At 48.6% G+C, this 17,345-nt stretch overlaps 1 protein-coding gene across 2 annotated transcripts; it reads left to right on the forward strand.

Annotated features, from left to right (window-relative positions):
• The first annotated feature begins 156 nt into the window (after positions 1-156).
• COG7 (component of oligomeric golgi complex 7) lies at positions 157-15,635 on the forward strand. Of its 2 annotated transcripts, XM_008928242.3 has the most exons (17): positions 157-347; positions 1,054-1,202; positions 1,848-1,964; positions 2,142-2,310; positions 3,315-3,397; positions 4,151-4,273; positions 5,625-5,823; positions 7,784-7,911; positions 8,460-8,614; positions 9,829-9,945; positions 10,463-10,528; positions 11,280-11,466; positions 12,330-12,470; positions 12,879-12,962; positions 13,286-13,400; positions 13,811-13,954; positions 15,359-15,635. In XM_008928242.3, the coding sequence occupies exons 1-17, from the start codon at positions 182-184 to the stop codon at positions 15,523-15,525; spliced, it is 2,310 nt and encodes a 769-aa protein (XP_008926490.2). In that variant the 5' UTR covers positions 157-181; the 3' UTR covers positions 15,526-15,635. The 2 variants fall into 2 exon arrangements, 1 of the variants encoding a protein (XP_008926490.2); XR_001922417.2 differs by lacking the exons at positions 13,811-13,954; positions 15,359-15,635 and adding an exon at positions 13,047-13,156 and having other exon boundaries at positions 13,286-13,396.
• The last annotated feature ends 1,710 nt before the right edge of the window (positions 15,636-17,345 follow it).

Genomic DNA, 17,345 nt, shown 5'->3' on the forward strand with positions numbered 1-17,345 from the left:
GACGCCCCGGGACGCCGAGCCCGGGACGCCCGGGACGACCCCGGGACCCGCGGTATGCGTTTCGGGTGCGCGGCGGGGCGCTGGCGCTGATGGCTGGGGCCGTGTCGACGGCTGTCCCGGGCCGTGTCCGGCTGTCCCCGTGTCCCCGCTCCCGGCTGTCCCCCCGCCCCGGGCCGCGGCGATGGATTTCTCGCGGTTCCTGTCGGACGAGTTCGAGGTGAAGGGCTGGGTGAACGCGGCGTTCCGCGCCGTGCAGCAGGAGGCCCCGGGCAAGGTGGACGCCCACGCCGCCACCCTGGTGATGAAGCTGCAGCTCTTCATCCAGGAGGTGAACAACGCCGTGGAAGGTGCGGGGGCTGGGCTGGGGGGCTTTGCTTGGCGTGGGGATGTGTCGGGCCGAGTCCTGTGCGGGTTTTGCGGCCCCGCTTCACCCCAGCTCGTGTGCTCCTGAGATCTGTGTCCTGGTACCTGGATCCTCCTGAGGTGCACAGGAGGTGATGACAGGGAGACCCGTGCGGGCCACCCGAGGGCGTGTTGGCGATCCAGGCCTGGCCTTGGCAGAGACAGAGGGATCCTTACACCGATCTGGGGTCCCGTGATTATCCACCAGCACATCTGTGCTGAGCGCTGACAAACAGCAGCCCCTGCCAGGCTGGGTTAAATGGGATAATAGGGAAAATTTCTTCCCCATAAGGTTTGTCCAGCCCTGGTACAGCCTGTGAGGGCAATTGTGGAGTCACCATCCCTGGAGGGGTTTAAAAGCCTCCTGTAAGTTGGTACCTGGGGACATGGGTTAGTGGTGGCCTTGGCAGTGCTGGGGGAACAGCACTGAACTGTTGGGAACAGTTGGACTCTGGTCTCAGAGGGCTTTGTGATTCCATGGTAAAGTACCTATTTAAACTTTAAAGAAACAGCTGAAGTTTTGTTGTTTGCTGTTTTGCTGTGTTGTGTTGTTTTTTTCAAGTACTGAAGATTAAATAAGATTATTGAAAGACTCCCCCATTCCTCCAAGGGCTCTCAGCACTCCTCACTGACTCCTCAGTGTTTCTGCAGAAACAAGCCATCAGGCTCTCCAGAACATGCCCAGAGTCCTCCGGGAGTTGGAAGTCTTGAAACAGGAGGCAACATTTCTGAAGGAGCAGATGATCCTTGTTAAAGAAGATATAAAGAAGTTTGAAGAAGACACAGCCCAGTCGATGCAGGTCAGTTCTTATAGGTTAGATATTAGAAAAAGGTTCTTCCCCAGAGGATGGTCGGGCACTGAACAGGCTCCCCTGGGCAGTGGGCCCAGCACCAAGGCTGACAATGTTCAAAAAACATTTGGATGATCCTCTCAGGCACATGGGATGACTCTTGGGGATGGTCCTGTGCAGGGCTAAGGGTTGGACTTGATGGTCCCTTCCAACGCGGCATATTCTGTGATACTTAGTGTTTATCTGCAGCTTGTGAAATTTAAAATTTGTGGAAAGGTGGATGTGACCCAGACCTGTGCAATCTGCATGTCCTGAGGAACAGCTGCTCAGGTGTCAGTTCAGAGCTGCTGGTACCTGGCTGGGGCACTGCTTTCTGCCTGGGGTGCAGAGCATTTTCAGGCAAAGTGGATACTAAAAGTACAAGACCAGAATTCAAACTAACCTAAACTAACCTTTCGTTGTTTGACTTTGAAAGTTGATTTTACATCTCTTGCATCTCAAGTTCTTTCTGCCCATTCCTTCCTCTTTGTAACGTCATAATCTTTTCATACCATTTTTTTTTTAAGTCCAAGACAAAAATAACTCTGCTGAAATAAGCATCCATGGCAGTCACCTCTTTTTTCAGCGGGCAACATAGTGTTGTTTTTTCTTCAGGTCTTGGTAGAGATTGACCAAGTGAAGTCTAGAATGCAGTTGGCTGCCGAGTCACTTCAGGAAGCAGACAAATGGAGCACGCTAAGTGCAGACATTGAAGAGACTCTTAAAACACAGGTAAATACTGAATTATTCTGTTTGGTCTTTGTACCTTCAGCTTTCCAGTGAACTGCGTTTAAAAGTAGGCTTTAGAAGTGACTCTCAAACATGTTGCTGTTTGAAATGTCGTTATGAAACTGGTGCTGATGCTGTCTGAGGTCACCCTTGGTAACAGGCTGCCTTTGCTGCTGGCAGGATGTGTCCCTGATTTCGGCCAAGCTGACGAGCATGCAGAGCAGCCTGGCCATGCTGGTGGACACGCCGGATTACTCCGAGAAGTGTGTGCACCTGGAGGCGCTGAAGAACCGCCTGGAGGCCATGGCCAGCCCTCAGATTGTCGCAGCTTTCAACTCCCAGTCTGTAGGTCAGCAACACTTGGTGTCATTTACTATCAACATAGAGTTTATTGTCTTTAAGGTGGTGTTTGGGTGGGGAGTTGGTGTCCTGAGGGCTCCTGGTGCTGGGTCCCGAGCTTTCCTGGTGGAGCAGATGCCCTGGAATGTTTTGTGCTCTACAGCTGCCTGAGATGGAGGTGCTGAGGCAGGGCTGCCCTGCTCTTGTAGTTTAGTTATGTCAAGGATGCTCTCCAGGTAGGAAGTGCTTCTCAGAAGGCCCCTTCTTCAAAGCCTGGTTTTGTGTTACCATGGTGCTGCTGGGCATTTCTGTTACAGCTGGGGGGTGTAATCAGGAAGGAAATTTGTTTGGAAACATTCTGACTCCTTGCTGCCTTATAAAAGTGGCTTTATAAACTCTGCTTAGAAAACTAGTCTTTTTGGACTGTTCTCTATGCTCTTCCTTCCCTCTACTCCTGTCAGCACTTCTGAAAAGTACTTTTTCTGGTTGTTGACTCTCAGCTGTGTGCACCTCGAGGTCCCAGGGGGTCTGGGGCTGTGGGGTACAAACCAGACTATTTAGGAACCTGTGTTTCCAAGCTCTATGCAGGAGCTCACTGTGCTATGGGTCACTCTAAGGCACAGGGGTCAGTTTGAAGACAGGTGAAAGCAAACCTGAGGCCTTTGTCAGGAATGCTCCAGTTTTGTAAGTAGTGCCTTGTTTCTGGAAAACAACATTGTCCTTCTAGGAAATGCTCTGTCTTTATCTGACTTTAATACCAGGTACACATGCTGGTTAAGAAGTTAATTTTAAGAAGTTAAATTAATTCCTCTTGTCTGCTGCCTGTTCTTGATTGAGGGTGGGCTTTAGGCAGTTTCTCTCCTGTTTGAGAAGATAAGCAAACAAGAGGTGAAATGTATCTTTCTGTGTAGGTCTTTGTGCACGCTCCCTTAGGAGAAGAATTCTTGCTCAGACTGATGTCTCTCCCTCAGCTTTGAGGCTGATCCTGACTGCCTGTTGTTTTCTTTGGTTTAGATCAGGCAAAAACGTTTGTTAAAGTTTTCACAGAAATCGATCGGATGCCGCAGCTTCTGGCTTATTATTATAAATGTCACAAGGTAAGCGTTTTGGTAATATTTTAACATTCTAGGAATAAAAATTGCAATGCTTGCTGGGCTTTGACTGCAGAGGGAGCTGCTGCCCCACGGATCTCACCTTTGCTGTGGCAGGGAGGTGGCACCTCTTCCTTTTCTTCTCTTGCTGGCTCTGAACAGCTTTAGTTACTCCCCGTGTTTCAGGAGTAATTCTCTGTTCAGGTCCTTGTGTCTCTTTCTGCAGCAGACACGGGATATGTGTGTTCTGCTTGATTTCTCTGTGCCACATGGTTTTACTTTGCTTTCTGTGCATGTGGTTATGTCAGCAGTAACTTCATTACTGCAACTTGCCATCTGCTGACTTCTGTAAACTCTTTTCAGGTAAGATTAAAAGTTGGAATTCCAGACAGTTCTGTAGCCATAACATGAGCCTCAAATTTCTCACATGACTGTGACTTTTGAGGATTAAGTTCAAGGCTGGGGCTTGCCAAGTATTTCAACTATTATGTGGGGGTATCAGTTACAATCTCATTTTATGAGTAAAATACCAATGTTAATTAAATCTTTGAATCACTAAGAAGCCTCAAGCTTCATGTTGGAAGTCTTTTCCTTCTGTGGTGCTGAATTATATGTTAACTGAAATCTAGAGAGAGGAGCCAGGGTGGGCCTCACGTTTTGGCAGAAGTGCTGTGCATGGGGAGTGCTGGATTTGGAATAACAAAAGCAAGACCTGTGGCCTGTCCATTCTCCTCTCAGCTGGTTCTTGTTCCCTGGCAGGTGCAGCTGGTGGCCGCGTGGCAGGAGCTTTGCCAGAGTGACCTGAGCTTGAATCGGCAGCTGACTGAGCTGTACGACACCCTGCTGGGGACCTGGCACTGCCAGCTCCAGTGGGCAGCACAGGTGCAGTGACAGGTTCACGTTGGGCAGGGATGGGAGAGCACAGGGCTGAGCACACTCTGAATTCTCACAGAGCTCCAAATAGCTGATGGCTGCTCACTCTGAGTGACACTCTGTGCCTCATCAGTGCACAGGGGGACAACCCACGTTCCGTTCCTCGTGCAGCCCTTGCAGACAGGGTTTGAGTTCTGGTGTCCACCAGCAACAAGGTTGCTGTGTTATTGACATTAAAGCTGCTCTATCACTTTCATCTGTATCTTAAGTCAAACCTAATTTGTTGGTGTTGCAAATGTGTTCTGTTGCAAGACATTTGAAATGCCTGAGTTGCTTTATCACTTGGCCTGGGGGAAGCCCTCAAGGTTGTGTTGGACTGATACATGTCACTCTCTGTAAGATATCTGATGGCTTCTGCTGTCACTGCTTGGAGTCTCTGTTCTTGTTTTTCCTGACAAGAATAATGTAGGATCAAAAAAAGATACTGTCCTTTAGTGAAATGAAGAAATAAGTTCATATTGCTGAGCCTGTGAGAGTTTTTCATCCATGAAGGGTAAGAGATTGTTATCTTGGTGTCACAAAGCCGGTGTCAGTGCGAGGCCTGTGCTGCAGAGGAGCTCAGTGTTTCCTTGAAGTGTATTTTTTCTGCTTAATGATTCGATGTGACTTACAGGTCAGATGTCAGGTTACATTTTAGCAGATACTTTTTGAACTGGGGATTGTGAGAAATGGCATGTGGGCGCAGAGTTTGTGTCACTCAGTCTCCTGTTTTGCTTCTGCTTTCTGAAAAACTCTTGGTGATCCCAGCTTTCAAAGCAAATGAGCAGAATAGCTGATGAAAAACTCATAATAAAAGGCTGTAACACATTTTATGCCAGTGAAGTGGCTGATTCTCAGCTGATTACAGGCTTTCTAGCCTTTCCAATACTGACTTCTGCCCCTTTGACCAGTAATTTGGCTCATGATACAGTACTATTTCTTCATATATTACTGATACATGTTTGTTCCCAACACACCTGTGTAAACTGAGTGCTCTGTTTCAAATACCTTTCTCTGCCAGGTGGTTTTTGAATCACTGTAGTGCCTGTGTTCTGCTGAATTCAGTTTTTGACCTGTGCCTGTTTTCTAGTTTCTTGGTGGCTGTACTCAAGGCACAATGGTACACAGGTATTGTCCTAGTCTTTTGTCATCAGTCTGTCCTGTGTGCTATGTCAGTGGGGCTCTTGTAGCCTTAGGAGACCTCTTTTGGGTTTTTTACCCCCTGGGAGGTTTCTCAGGTTGGAGAGCTGTCTGCTGCTCCCTCTGCTGTGTGTTCCTCTCAAGTAATGTGCTTTTACCAGTAGCTTTACTGCTGCCACAGGTTTTCAAGAATCCCCATGAAATTGTGACTGTGCTGTTGATCCAAACTCTGGGAGCACTGGTGCCTTCCATCCCTGTGTGCCTCAGCACTGCCATGGAGAGGACAGGCCAGGACACCAAGCTGAGCCAGCTGCTGGAGCTGCACGAGGCCACTGTCCACTTCGCCAAGGGGCTGGAGGTGGCGATGCTGCCAAACCTGAGTAAGGCTCTGGCACTGAGTTCTGTCATTCTATTCTGTCAACCCCTTTGTAAAGTCCCATTGTGGGATTTTGTTTAGTTTTAGGTGGAGGGAGGGATTATCTCTTCTACAGCACTGCCCAGTTGGGCGGCAGTTCCACCTTTGTGTGTGTGTGTCTTACACTGAAGCTGTTGACACAACACTGAGTTTCCTGAAGCAGCTCTGTCCTGGCTGGCTCTGCAGGGTAAATAGTATTTAGCACTTATCCTTTTATGAGCTTTAGTGTTTCTTATGTCTCACAGATGAGGAAATGTCTGCAGGGAGGCAGTGAGACCCATTGTGAGAGATGACAAAGCAGAAAAGCTGAAGAGTTTCCTGGAATTGTCACACCTCACTAAACAAGAGAAAACTTGCTTCAAGGCTGCATCCATTGGATGCTTGTATTTGATTTTGTAGGCTTTTTGTTGGTGTTTTATTCCCAGCAGCATCCTCTGTATTGGATTCCAAATCTGCCCTGGTTCTCCTCTCCCTGGGATGTTTATCATCTCATTTTGGTCCTGACTTGCTGAGTAATTCCCACAAACCACACAGCAGTGAGGTGCTGTGTTTGCACAGGTTTATGCCTGACTTGACCTGTTGGATATTTATAGTCCTTTATGAATCTGGTGGGGCCTCTTCAAAGGCTGGCTATGGGAAAATCCAAAATTAAAGCTAATGGAGCATTCCTAATGCTGTGCTTCCTGTGTTTGGTTCCTCATAACATTGTCTTGAGCTGTTTAAACCCAGATTCTTACTAGATCCTGTAAATTATGATTGCTGGGCAATGTCAGGGAGTGTAACTGGTACTGTGTTTGTTGTCTGTGTGGTTGTGTACTCATCAGCCATTTTCTAGCTCAATTTGTGGGTCACTATAGAAATTATTAAAAAGGGCCTGGAAAAATGATGCCAGATTCCATAAGATGGTGGAATAGGAAGACAGTTGCTGAACTGCTATCTGACCGTGTTTAAAAAATAAAAACCTAAAGCCTTTATTTCCATCTCTTTTGCTCTGGGATAAGATGTTTGGGAAGAGAAATATCTCAAGAATGGATAGGCCAGGTGACTCAGCTGAGCAGAGTCAAACCAGTTCCCGTGTGTGTATATGAGGGGAGAGTTCAGCTATGATTCACAGGCTAATTCAGGTTGGAAGGGAACTTGGGAGATGATTTTGCCCAATCCCCTGCTCCAAGCAGTATCTGCTGTGAAGTCAGACCGTGGGATATTGTCAGTCTGGTCTTGAAAATATCCAAGCACGGAGACAGCACTGGCTTTGGACAGCCTACTCCATTGCTTTCCTGTCCTTAGGGTGTAAAAGTCTTCTCTGACAACCAGGATTCAAAGTAATTGTGATTTACTGCTGGTTTGAATTCGGCAAAGCTTCATGAGAACAGCTGGTGTCCAGTTCTGATGTAGAAATAGTCATTGAGCCCTGGTTTGTGTTTGAGTTTGCAGCACCCTGCTCAAGCATGGTGCTGAGATGCTGAGTTTGTGGTTGCTGAACACTGTAGCAATAGTGCTGAGTGAGTTGGATTAGTGTCAGTTATTTAAGTGTGAATCAGGCTTTCTGTTAAATGAGGATTACCCTGTTGGATGCTGAGAGTAGTGTGTCTCACTTCTCCAATGGTTTCAATTCTTCTGCTGTAGGTTGGAATGTGTGATGGATTTTTGTCACCCAGACTGTTTTGGAGCAGTGAGTGATGATTTTCTTGAGGCACTTGTTGAGGTAGAACATCTTGGTTTTAGGAAGCAGGTAGAGGCAATAACCTTGTTTTTTAAAAAATAAAAAAGCAATCTGTGTAGTTGAGATTGAAGCTGTTGGGCAGCATTCCAAGCCTGTGCAGGCAGCATGCTCTGATGGAAGAACTACTGCAGGTAGCTTGAAACAAGTTTTTTAGTGGCACATTCATCTCTTTGTAGACTAAACCTTGTCTTGTTCTTTGTAGAGGAGCAGAACCTGGTGAAAGTGATGGAGCTGGTGGAAGCAGTGTATGGTCCATACAAGCCCTACCAACTTGAGTATGGAGACTTGGAAGAAGAGAATCTCCTCATCCAGATCAGTGCAGTGCCCTTGGTAATGTACCAGCCTTTGCTCAGCTGCAGAGGGAGAGGCTAAAGCTTCCACTAAATACAGGGGTCTTTGTCGTGGTTACTGCTCTCTTTCCTCCTCTCATTTTTGGTAATATTTCCTCTTTGCAGTATATTTTTTACTGCTAAGTAGATTTGTTTAAGAAATAAAGCACTATCAGGTCAGCTCCTTTCCTGTCCTGCAGCAGTTACAGGTCCTGTGTGGATCTGCTGGGGAAAGCCTTTACCGGAATGACACTCAACCAAGAGCCTACTTCAGGTTTGGCTGAATCTATTAAGAACAGAAGGGAGAAGGGAAGTCCTTTTTGTAGAAGATTCTGTCGTTGGCAGAACTGTTTTCTCTTGAAGACCTGGTTTGGCAGCCCAACTGTTGTGACAGTCCATGTGCAGGAGGGTGGAAGCACCAGCAGGGTTCTGCTTTAGGAGTATCTGGAGGATACCAGAGAACGCTGTGTTACACAAGTGTCTTCTCTAATGCCTGCAAGAAGGGTCAGGCTCAGCTTTGTTGTTGTTGTTGTTGTTGTTGTTGTTTAGGAGCATTGGGAAGTGATTGACTGTGTCCAGGAGCTGAACCATTCAGTCAACAAACTCTTCATTCTGGCCTCTGGAGCCATCGACAACTGCATCAAGCTCACGGATGGCCTGGGAGTGTGTGGGCTCCTGAAGGCCCTCAAGGCCCTGTTTGCAAAGTAAGGTGCTTTTAGGTGCTGCTGCATTTATCCTGAGGGAGTAGTGAGTGTGCAGTTTGTGGCCAAGGACTTTGTAGTTTACGGAAAATGGCTGAGAGCAGAAGGTGTCTCTCACTGTACTGTGAATCATCGATATCCTTCTTGCTCCATTCGGGCAGGGGCTGTTTCCCAGGGGAAAATGGAAGCTTTTATGGCTAAATTAAAGACTTCTCAGCTGTCTTCTATTCTGGTTGGGCTGAGGTTTTATTTTTAATAAATACTTGTGGAGGGGAAAATGTTTCCCAAAACAGAATAAGATGAAGACAAAATAGGGTGATGAAAGTAGATCTCAGTAGATTTCTCTGGGGAAATAGGTCCAGAGGTTGGACTCAATGGTCTTGGAGGTCATTTCCAACCTTAATGAATCCATGGTTCTCTGAATACACACTCAGTGGGCCAAGTGACTTCACATTCAGGACCTGCCTGTGAGATATCCCGGGGAGGTTCACTGTAAATTCTTGTTCTTAAGTATCACTTTCATATTCCCATACTGATTAACTCCTTATTCCTTCAGAATACTGAAAGGGTTGCTCACAAGGTATGAGTCGGGTATTACTGCCCTGTGGGAAGGGGGAAGAGGAAAGCAAAAGTCTCTGATCTCACCTTCTTTATAGGCAATTACAGAGCAATGTGCATGCCTCCAGCTCGTGGGCACTATTAAAAAAGAAAATGGGGGTGTGTGGAAAACAAAATGTTCTCCTTTTTATCCGTGTTCTCATCTGGGGAGTAGCTGAGAAAACAAATTCATGAGATTGTTGTCACCATGTTCCTGGAGTAAGGGCCAAGTGATGTTGGAGTAGCAAGAGCCTCATAAACTTTTCCTGGTCTTTCCTGGGAGATATGGTCACTGTAATGGTAACAAAAATATCTTACTCTCTTCTTCTCACAGGAGAGGAGAGCTGGTAATCCACATGTAGCAAATTGAGGCAGCCTCTCAGTATCTGTAGCTCCTATTGTCTTCTGGTGTAGGCTCAGGTGGGCTGTGGCTGATCAGTTCTTCACATCCACCTGTTTGAACTGGAACCACGATGTCCCTTTTTACTCCTTTTAATATTTCTGTTCTTACATAGCCCTTGTAGAGGACTGACTGAGCAAATCACAGAGCATGCCATTGTGCTGCTCTCCAACCAGTTCTCTTATGCTGGTGCTTCTCTCTGCTCCATTTCTCACCACAGGTATACGTCTGACTTCACAAACACACTGCAGTCTATACGAAAGAAATGTAAACTGGATGATGTCCTATCAGATTCCCTGTTCCAGGAGGACTGGACTGCATTCCAAAACTCTGTCCGGTAAAGGGGATTTTATTTTTGCCTGGCTCAGAGCTGATTTTTGTACCAAAGCTGAAAGGGAATTACTTGGGGTCGGTTTACACACGAGTTCTCAGTGCAGACACAGGGCTGAGCTCACTGTGCTGCAGTGCTGCTGGGAGCACCAGTGTCAGTGATGGGTTTCAGGTTGCTCCTGGCACAGGGAGGGCTGTGGGGCTGCCCACTCTGCCTGGAGCAAGGCTGCATCTCATATCACTTGTGATATCAACAGCTCTTAGAATTTTTCCCAGTGACACTGAGCTGACCTTTGCCACGATGACAAGAAGTGACACGTGGATGAGGTTATTGAGCAAAAAAATTCAGTGTGTTATCAAATGGATGAAGAGTTAATCACCAGATTGACTCTTGGCAGATGTGTGGGCTGTGGTTTGGTTATTGCATTTCACAATTACTTGACCTCTGTCTGAGATGGGTACTCTGGGAGAGTCTGGAATTATCTGCCTCCAGTCTCATGCCTTTTTGTCTTGTTCTTTCCCAGGGTAATTACCACTTGTGGTGAACTCCTTCATCAGTGTGGAGACTTTGAGCAGCAGCTGGCCAACAGGTGAGCACTGCTGACCTTAATTCATGAGCTGTCAACATAGAAAACAAGTTAAAGAAAACAAACCCCAAGGTGTTTTGGTTGCATAGGCCATGGAGGGAAAACAGCCCCCAATTCCCCCACTGCCCCTCCCCATCCTTCATCATGTCAGAGATGGGGCACAGACTGTTCCACTCAGTTGTGTGCCCTGAGACAGTCCCAAAAATCCCTCTCCTTGGATACCTGGCTGGCTACCAACGGGCCAGATTGGGGTCAGGAGGGAATTTTCCAGCAGATCAAATTGGCAAGATTTACACCCTTGTGACACGGGGCATGAATCATGTGCTGAACTGAGTCTAGGTGTGCCTTAACTGATGGATTGGTTCCCTGTAACCTGAGGAGTGTCAGGCACAGGCAGCACGTAGATCTTTTGTTACTGCTTGTTGTGAGCAGTGCTCAGCCTGTTGTGCCTTGAAATGCTCGATGTGACTCGAGTGCCCGTGCTCTGCCCAGCACAGCCTGCAGTGTCCAGGGGCTGGGCCTGGGCCCCACTGCCCAGCTCCTCTGAGAGCACGAGCCTCTCTCTTTTGTCTCTGTATTTTTGCAGTTTTTGTGCTGCACAGCAGACATGAGAGTTGGCTGTAATTAGTGTCTCCACCAGTGAATACTCTCCCTTGAAGCCACACGAAGGCAGTGCTGGTCCTTGGGGCAGTGTGAGGACTGGAACACTGAGTTCAGAGGATTCTGCTGGTGACTTTTGTGTACTTGTTTTCAGGATTTTATCAACTGCTGGAAAGTATCTCTCAGACTCCTACAGCCCTTGTAGTTTTTCTGGCTTTCAGGACACCAGTTCTGCAGAAAAGAAGAGCTCTGTAAAGAATCCCTGGCAGGAATACAATTATCTGTTGAAGGAGAATCCATCTGAGTATGCCAGTCTTATGGAAACGCTTTACACTCTGAAGGTAGCTCTGGTGCCTCTGTCACAGCATGCTCTTGGGCCCACATTTGGTAGATGAGACCTGGATTCCCCCTCCAGCCTAATGACTTTTCATCCTGGACTGCAGCCTTTCCATGGGCTGCATTCCAAGTCTTCCACAGAGACACTGATCCATGGAGAGATGAAGTGTCCAAACCCAGGAAGTCTGGACTTGTTCCATCTCTCCTCAGATTGGGGCTGTATTTTGTGAACATGCCCTTATCAGCTCAGGTGACAGAGATTTTATCACAGTGAGCATTGGGAAGGTTGTGTTGGAGCCATCTCAAATTCTGGAGCCCACACACAGCTTCCTGAGGCTTTCTCTGCCACTTACACCCTGCTGCCATGTCCAGTCTGAAACAATTCTGCAGGATCGTTCATGCACGGATCTGTGAACAGGGTAGAATGACTCCAGTTATCTTCTCATGGATCTAAGTTATGTTTGCCATCGTTGGTCACGTGAAGTAATGAATTCATGGTTATGAGTCTTTTATTTCCTATAAATGTTTTGATTTCTTTTGTACTTGATTTACTTGCAACTTCTGCAGTTCTGCCCTCGGTGTTACATTTTGTGTAAACCTCGGCTGAACACTCCAGTTCCACAGTTGGTGTAGAACTCACTGAATGCTGATTCTTCGTCTTACAGTTCAGGGAGCAGTGGCAGTTTCTGTCTCGAATAACTGCTTGGAATAGGTCATTCCAAGGGAAACAGGCTGTGCCATCTCAGAGGGGAGCTCTGCTCTGCCATTAGCATGGCCTCATAAAACCTCTGTAAGAATGTTAATGCAGCTCCTCTGTGGTCACTTTAACGACTTCTGGTGTAAATGTTTTTGTGTCCCTGTGTGTCAGGAGAAAGGTACCAGTAACCACAACCTGCTGTCATCGTCACGAGCCGCCCTGAGCCGCCTCAACCAGCTGGCACATCACCTGGCCTTTGACTCCGTGTTCCTCCGGATCAAACAGCAGCTGCTGCTGGTGCCCAAGATGGAGGTGAGCAAGGGGGGCCTGAGCAGAGCTGAACAGCAGGATTTACCTGTGGGATCCCTTGGGTCCGTGTTGCTTTCCTTTCTCCTGTTCAGAACGGTTTCCTCTGGTGTCACATTTCTCCCACGAGCTGCAGTTTCCCTCCCCTCACCCACAGCCTTTGCAGCCCACAGATGTTTGCAGGCTCTGGTGTTTGTTTGAGATGTGTGTTTCCCACAGGGAGCTGGATGGGAAGGGTGGGTGTTTCGGGTCTGAGGGATGACACAGGAAACAGTTTTCTCACCACCTGTGTTCTTCTTTCTAGAATTCCTTGGGCAGTCACAGTTCATGTTGCTGGGTGACCCCTTCCTAAAATACTGGCAGGATTCATGCTCCAGGAAATCCTTGCTTCATCCTGCGTTTTCTGCCTTACAGGGCTGGAGTTCTGGTGGCATTGGTGAGACTCTGACAGAGGACCTGCCAAACTTCAGCCTGACCCCTCTGGAATATATCAGCAATGTAAGAGAACTCAACTGACTTTCTGCTCTAGAAAACAAATTGCCAGGAATGCCCCGGAGAGTAAAGATTTGCTTGGACTTGCAGTTCTCTGTGTAGGTCTTTCTTACCACGAGTGATTCAGTGACTGCTTGTCTGACCTTGTGAAAAACTATTTCTTGTACCAAGTGTAATGATGCGCAGGAGCCAATTTGTAGGTGAGTGAGTGGCTGTCAGGCTCAGCTCTCTGCTTTCAGGTGTGCCTCACTGCAGGTGACTTTTTTTCTCTAGTAAAGGACTTGCCTTACATTTGTTCAATGACTCAGCTTTTGGTGCTTTTATTCTAGATTGGGCAATACATTATGTCTCTTCCTCTGCACCTTGAGCCATTTGTCACTCAAGAGGATTCTGCTTTGGAGCTGGCATTACATGCTGGAAAACTGCCGTACCCCCCAGAGCAAGGTAAGGTGAGGCCAAAGGCTTGGAGTGTCTGGGGAAAGCTTTCCCATACTGACATTACACAAGTGTGATGTGTGGTTTGTAAACTGCTCCTGGAAGCGGATCCTGCCAAATGTGCCAGGCAGTGCCCTGATCCCAGCTGATCATCCGTGTGCCCTTTGGAAATGACGTACCTGGAGAGTAATCAAGGGAGGAGAAGTGTTTTGGGTTTCGAGCTCACTGTCAATGCTGTACAGTACAGGGAGGTTACATAACTGCTTTGATTACTCCAAAATCAACTGATAAACTCTGAGTACCTCGATGTCCTGTGGAAAGAACAGTTAAGGTGTCACTCACCAGCTGTGATTCCGTTTTGTACGAAGGCAGGGAAGGGGGAGGGTGTGTGCTGGCACTAACAGGAGTTGTCTGTGCAGGAGACGAGCTGCCCGAGCTGGATAACATGGCTGATTACTGGCTGGGCTCCATCGCCAGAGCCACCATGCAGACGTACTGCGAGGTGATCCTGCAGATCCCGCAGCTCACACCACACTCCACCAAGCAGCTGGGCACCGACATCGGTGAGCACGGCCCTGCTGGGGCCACACGGGCTGCTCTGGCACCACGCTGGGCTGGAGGGGACTGCCCTCGGGGTTTGTCCTCTAACCATGAGCACGTTGATCCCCAGCATGGGGAGGGGTCACAGCTTCTCTCTTGCAGTGTTTTTTGTCACATCTCTCTTCAAGGGAAGGGGATTTTCCGGTGGGTACTCCTAGTGCTTCACTGCTTTGTCTGACTGTGGAAGTCCAAGTCCTCGCAGACCAGCCTTGGCAAGAAAGATCTGTATATGATCTTTTGCAGTGTGGCCCTGGTCTTCCCCTTCTCAGAGTGCCATGTTCTGCCAGTATGTGCCAGAAGGGGGTACTCAGCGCGTGCCAAGTCTGTTGAGGGTGCTCTGCTGGATTGCAGAGGAGACAGCTGATTGATTTCTTCCATCCACTTGATAGCTGAAGTAGGGAAGATCAGCTAAAGGCCTTGTAAAAGTGATTGTGGAGCACTTGAGCAGCATCCTTTTTTACAAACCCTATAGGATCAGCTCTCCTGCCATGGCTGGCACTGCCCTGCTGCTCTGAGGGTGCTGCAGGCTAAAGTTACTTTGAACCTCGAGAGATTTTCAGCAGCAAAATGGGAGAGAATTGGCACAGGCTCATCTCTGCCGCCTTCTGTGCCACACAAAGTGACTGAGGGAGGGCTGGCAGAGGGTGCTGGGGAGACATTTCTGCAGGATGTGGAGGAGATGGGCTTTTCTTATCCAAAGCTGCTGAAAGGGCCACCAAGGAACCACTACCATTGTAAATGCCAGTTAATCTTTTCTCACTGTAAATCATGGGTGCTGACTTCCCCCTGGCCAAGCCCAAAAATGAGGATACAGCCAGTATCTGCTCCTCAGCTCTCCAGAAGGTGTGCTTGGACATCAGTGAACTCAGCTTGAATCTCTTTTTTTTTTTTTCTGACATTGCTTCAAAACAAGCCAGTGGATGAGAGGCTGGCTGCTCAGCATTCTCCCTGCCATCCTCAGTTCCCCAACTGCCTGTAAATCAGTGAGCTGGAACTCCCTGCTGCCTCCACAGACACTCACCTCGGCAGAGCTGCCCAGCTTTAGTGCCAGCTCTTTACCTTTGGTAGTGGGACTCTGATCCTCTTCCCATGCCCAGGTGACTGACCACCCCGAGGGTGTTGTGTGCAGGTACTGAAACACAGCAGAACGTGTCTCAGTGCCCTGCACAGAACGGGCAGTGTCTGAACGAGTGCACAGGCAGCCAGAAACACACCCAGGCAGTGCTGTGAGACTGCAGCCAGTGCTGCTGCTGCCTGCGGGTGTGAGCTCTCGGTGACAGGATTCCCAGTGTCATGGAGAACAAGGATATGTTTCATTTCACAGTGTCTGTTACCTGGTAAATACACATTTTTCCTTAACCTTGCAGATTACCTCATAAACGTGATGGATGCCCTGGGGCTGCAGCCCTCCAGGACGCTGCAGCACATGGTGACCCTGCTGAAGGCCAGGCCAGAGGAGTTCCGCCAGGCTGCCAAGAGCCTGCCCCGCCGCCTGGCCAGCACCATTGCTGCCATCAGGGGCCTGGAGGGGTAGCTGTGCCCTCCCTCCTACTAGCCCGAGGGCTCACCTCTTCAGGTTGGTTTTCATTTCTGAAAGGACAGTGAAAATACTCCTGGAGACCAGGGGAATTTATTTGAGACAACTTTTAATAAATGTCTTTGTCTACGAAAAGCTTGTTCCATTTTTCCATCTTTAGAAATAAGGAAGGATGTCCTACAGCCAAATTTACCAAAAACTCTCTGGATGACTCTGAGTAGGCTGAGCAGTGCTGGAGGTGTTCTGCCATATGCTGGAGAGTTCATGCTTTGTGGTGGCTTTTTCAGAGTATTTAAGCTATTATATCTGAAATGGTGGGGTAGGTGCAGCACAGAGAAGCTGCCTGGGAGCTCCTCTGCCTGCAGGCAATGACCGCTGCTCAGGCCTGTTGATATTACAAAGCCAAGAAGAGTCTCTTCAGTTGGTAGACGAGCCTTGATCAAGCTTGACCCTGGGAATAAAACCAGCTTTGCAGGCTGTTCTTGGTGCAAGAATTCTACTGAAAGGCATGAAGTTTGTAAGGAATTTAAGGAAAGCGGTGCTTTCTTGTAGAATTTATTAACATTTCTTATATAGATGTGTATAAAACATCTCATCTAGCCTCAGTGTACTCTTTTAGGAGACAAATGAATACAGAGAGGTCCCAAAATTGGAATGCCTACACTGTTGCTGCAGCAGGAAACCCCTTTGCTGAGCTGGGCTCAGCTCTGCCGTGGGTCCGGCCAGGAGAGCCCGGCTGGAACAGAACTGGAGTTGAGCACCTGAGCCACTGCCCACTTTTATGAGTTGTCAGACGCCTCCATAAACCAGCAGTGACTGGAACAGTGAGCTGTCCCTGTCCTGCAGAGAACATTCTGTTCCATTTACCCTTGATTTGAGGAGGGTGAATCTCACCGGCCATGCCTCTCCCACCCCTCCCCTGCCCCATCACTGCCAGGGAGGGTTTATGGGGCTGTTCCTTGCCTGCTGCTGTTGCCTCTTATGGGGCAGGTGGCCCAGGGCAGGCACCTGGCTGGGGATGAAGGTGTGAGGAGCTGAAGGAGCAGCCTGGGACCTGCTGCCCATCCCAGGATCCTGTTGTCTGTTGGTGAGAATGTGGGAGGAGATGCACAGGATCTTGCTCTCAGCATTCTGCATGTTTTAAGCAAAGGACTCTGTTGAGTTTTTTGGAGGGAGTGTTGGTTTTTGTCAAGGATGACACTGTGTACACTGAGCACTGAATCAGGAGGGGGGGTGTGTTGGGTCCTTGTTTCCCACTCGACTGTGATGTGAGATCTAGTACCATCATGCTACAAGAGCTCTCCTTTGGCAAAGGAGGCTGTGCTGCAGGTTTGTGGTGGACAGGGAAACATCTCTTTAGGGAGACAGAAAGCTGGATTCCTCTGTCTTTACAAGTGTCCTCACTGCCTCTTGTCTGCCCTGTCAGCACTGGGGTTGGTTTAGGTGCTCACTGAGCTCATACTGTACCTGGCTCAGGTGGTTCATACGGAGCAGTGTGTCTGGGGGCTGTTGGTCCTTCTCCCTGTGAGAACCAGCTGAGGAAGAAAGGGCTGGGGCAGTGTTTGGGTGTGTTAAGGAGGTGCCCCCTGAAGCTGGATTCAGTGAATTTTAACACAGGATTCCCCCATGTGGGGCAGCATCAGCCATGCTGGTGGCACCTCAGCTGTCAGATCATCCCCCAGTTCCTCTGTCGTGGTGGTGGTGGTCGTTAGCAACTGAACCCACCACTTCCACTGCTGCCAGGGGAAGCTGGAGGGACCCTGGGCCCACTGTGCCTGGTAGCTCTGCCCCAGAGCACCCCGTGCTGGGGGAGCTTC

The sequence above is a fragment of the Manacus vitellinus genome, unplaced genomic scaffold, assembly GCF_001715985.3.
Source record: "Manacus vitellinus isolate BGI_N305 unplaced genomic scaffold, ASM171598v3 scaffold_93_pilon, whole genome shotgun sequence".
In the NCBI taxonomy this organism is placed as follows: domain Eukaryota; kingdom Metazoa; phylum Chordata; class Aves; order Passeriformes; family Pipridae; genus Manacus; species Manacus vitellinus.

What these genes read in the sequence shown, in the direction of transcription:
- COG7 (XM_008928242.3), top strand. Translation starts at nt 182, where the DNA reads ATGGATTTCTCGCGGTTCCTGTCGGACGAGTTCGAGGTGAAGGGCTGG. An exon ending in TTTCAACTCCCAGTCTGTAG is followed by an intron (nt 2,311 to 3,314) that starts GTCAGCAACACT and finishes TCTTTGGTTTAG; the next exon opens with ATCAGGCAAAAACGTTTGTT. An exon ending in TGCTGGTGCCCAAGATGGAG is followed by an intron (nt 12,471 to 12,878) that starts GTGAGCAAGGGG and finishes TCTGCCTTACAG; the next exon opens with GGCTGGAGTTCTGGTGGCAT.